This window comes from Penaeus vannamei, chromosome 15, assembly GCF_042767895.1.
Source record: "Penaeus vannamei isolate JL-2024 chromosome 15, ASM4276789v1, whole genome shotgun sequence".
In the NCBI taxonomy this organism is placed as follows: Eukaryota; Metazoa; Arthropoda; class Malacostraca; order Decapoda; family Penaeidae; genus Penaeus; species Penaeus vannamei.
The window spans coordinates 34,395,026-34,397,525 of record NC_091563.1 but is presented as its reverse complement, the minus strand read 5'-3'; the positions used below and the strand labels follow the sequence as shown (position 1 = coordinate 34,397,525).

Here is a 2,500-nt window from a genome sequence, read left to right as displayed (position 1 = left end):
AATAGATATTCAATCATCAACCCCTTTTTTATTGCTTCAGATTAATCTTGGAATAAATACATTCTAAGTTCATGATTTTGATATCCTCCCAAAACCTTAATTGATATTCCATAAAGCTTCAAAGAAAATACGCACTGGCGATCCTAGTTTCGGAAAAGGACATAAGCTGATAGAGGTTGATAAATGGAGAAACACAGATGGGATTAGGGAAAGGGAGAAAAAGAGACCTCTTTTCTTTTCTCTCTCTCTATCTCTATTTCTCTCTCTCTCATCCCCCTTCTTCTTATATATCTATCTATCTAGCTATCTACCAATTTATCTGTTTATATTTCTGTCTGTCTGTCTGCATGCCTGTTTATCTGTCTGTCTATCTATCTGTCTATCTATCTATCTATCTATCTAGAGAGGGGGGTTGAGAGGAATAGAAGGAGAGAGGGAAGAGAGGGAGAGAGGGAGAGAGGGAAGAGAGGAAGAGAGGGAGAGAGGGAGAGAGGGAAGAGAGGAAGAGAGGGAGAGAGGGAAGAGAGGAAGAGAGGAAGAGAGAGAGAGAGAGAGAGAGAGAGAGAGAGAGAGAGAGAGAGAGAGAGAGAGAGAGAGAGAGACAGACAGACCTAAACAAAGAAACAGACAGACAGACAAACAGATTCAACAAATACAACCCAAGGTCGAGGACAGAGAAGCAGCGCTCGGCGGTTGCTTCCCTTTGAGCAAGACGCCTGATGTTGTGAGGTCGAATAGAGGAAGTTTCATAATTTTGTAAATGCGTATGACTGAATTTAGAAAAGGGTGGAAGAGAGAGGGAAGAGGAAGAAGGAGAGAGGAGGGGAGGGGGAGATGGAGAGGGAGATAGAGAATGAGGAGGAAGGGAGTAGGAGAGTGAGGATGAGAGAGAGGGAGTACATAGAGAGATAAATACATACATACAGACACAAACACACTCAGACAAAGATGGCAACAGCGAGAACAGACACCTCAACTCTTCATAATTCCAATACAATTACCGTGTCATTATATTCTCACCAACTAAAGAAAAAAACTAAATCACAAAGTTTACACACAACACACACATTTGGCAACAGAATCCATTCACACGATCAATACGATTCATAAAATCTACCTGATAATTCGACATATGCAGCGATTCATTCATTAGCACAGAACAGAACCAAGAGGACGAACGTACCACTGTCAGCGCTGCCATGTTAGTTTATACCCAGCTGTGCCACAGTGCCAGACCACACTGATCAGGGAAGGGAGTGCAGAGACGTTAGCCTTGGTGGGTAGGGGGTAGGGGTTGGTAAGATATCTGGAGGTTGGGGGTACGCTAGGGGGCCCAGTGAGGGGGTAGGGTTACCGCTAGATTGGGTCTGTAGAAGAAAACGAAGGAACTGATGGAGAGAACGGGACTGCGTTGAGGGGAGACGCAACATAATATGAGAGTTACTTCTCAGTCTGTTCCTGGTTGCCTCTGCCTCTCTTTCTCTCTCTCATATATATATATATATATATATATATATATATATATATATATATATATATATATATGTATGTATGTATATATACATATACATATATATATATATATTTATATATATATATATATATATATATATATATATATATATATATATATATATGTATGTATATATATGCATATATATACACACACACAGGACCTCCGACAGGGGGGAGGCGGGGCAATGACCCCGGGGCCCAGGGGGCCCGTAAAGATTTACAGTAATCGCTTATTTGAGGCCAAGAACAACTAACTCAACAAATGTATTGGGTGCATTTATACTAAAACAACGTTACATCTGTTAACGTTTTCGAAAGTAAAAACACTCATCTAAATTCAGACTTCTAAATGTTCTATATGTTGAGGATCAGGCACCTCCTCAAACTTGAAGATAAATTAAATAGAATCTTACGGCTAAAAGAAACCATTAACGAAGCCTCATATAAGTCCTTTCTCGCTTCTGGCTCCCGTCCCGGGTTTAAATGGACCCCAAAGTTCATAAGATTGGTACACCTCTGTGACCTACTATATCCTCAATTAAGACTTTTAATTATAACCTTGCCGAATTCCTAGTCCAAATCATAGAGCCCCTTACCACGAATGAGTACACCACTGCCAATACCTTGGAATTCGAAAATGAAATGAAACAACTTAATATTGAAGATTCTACAATAATGGCAACCTTTGATGTTGAATCACTATTCACAAACGTTCCTCTGTCAGAAACTACCCAGATTATTACAGACACCACATCTGACGAGTCTTTATCACAATTTGGTCTCAACAAAATGCAATTTAATTCCTTTTTAAATGTTGCTACAAGAGACTACTTTCGATAACTAACTTCACACATCGAAAAGTTTTTGCCATATCTGAATGAACATCCAAACATTAAGTTTACGTGTGAAACATAAAAAACATAAAAAGAAAACAATCCTTTCTTGTCACATTGATATCCAAAGAAAACCTACTTTCGCCGGTTTG

The 2,500-nt window shown here is 39.4% G+C and overlaps 2 protein-coding genes across 2 annotated transcripts in view; one reads left to right on the top strand and one right to left on the bottom strand.

The window, feature by feature from the left end:
• LOC113820796 (uncharacterized) overlaps nucleotides 1–1,299 on the bottom strand; it is a 10,569-nt gene extending 9,270 nt beyond the window's left edge. The window contains exon 1 of the mRNA XM_027373157.2: nucleotides 1,184–1,299. Coding sequence (XP_027228958.1) covers nucleotides 1,184–1,201 — 18 coding nt within the window. The 5' untranslated portion in view covers nucleotides 1,202–1,299. The remainder of the gene's footprint in view (nucleotides 1–1,183) is intronic.
• Nucleotides 1–2,500, top strand: part of LOC113813928 (solute carrier family 4 member 11) — a gene marked incomplete in the record, with an annotated part of 680,863 nt that overhangs the window by 99,587 nt on the left and 578,776 nt on the right.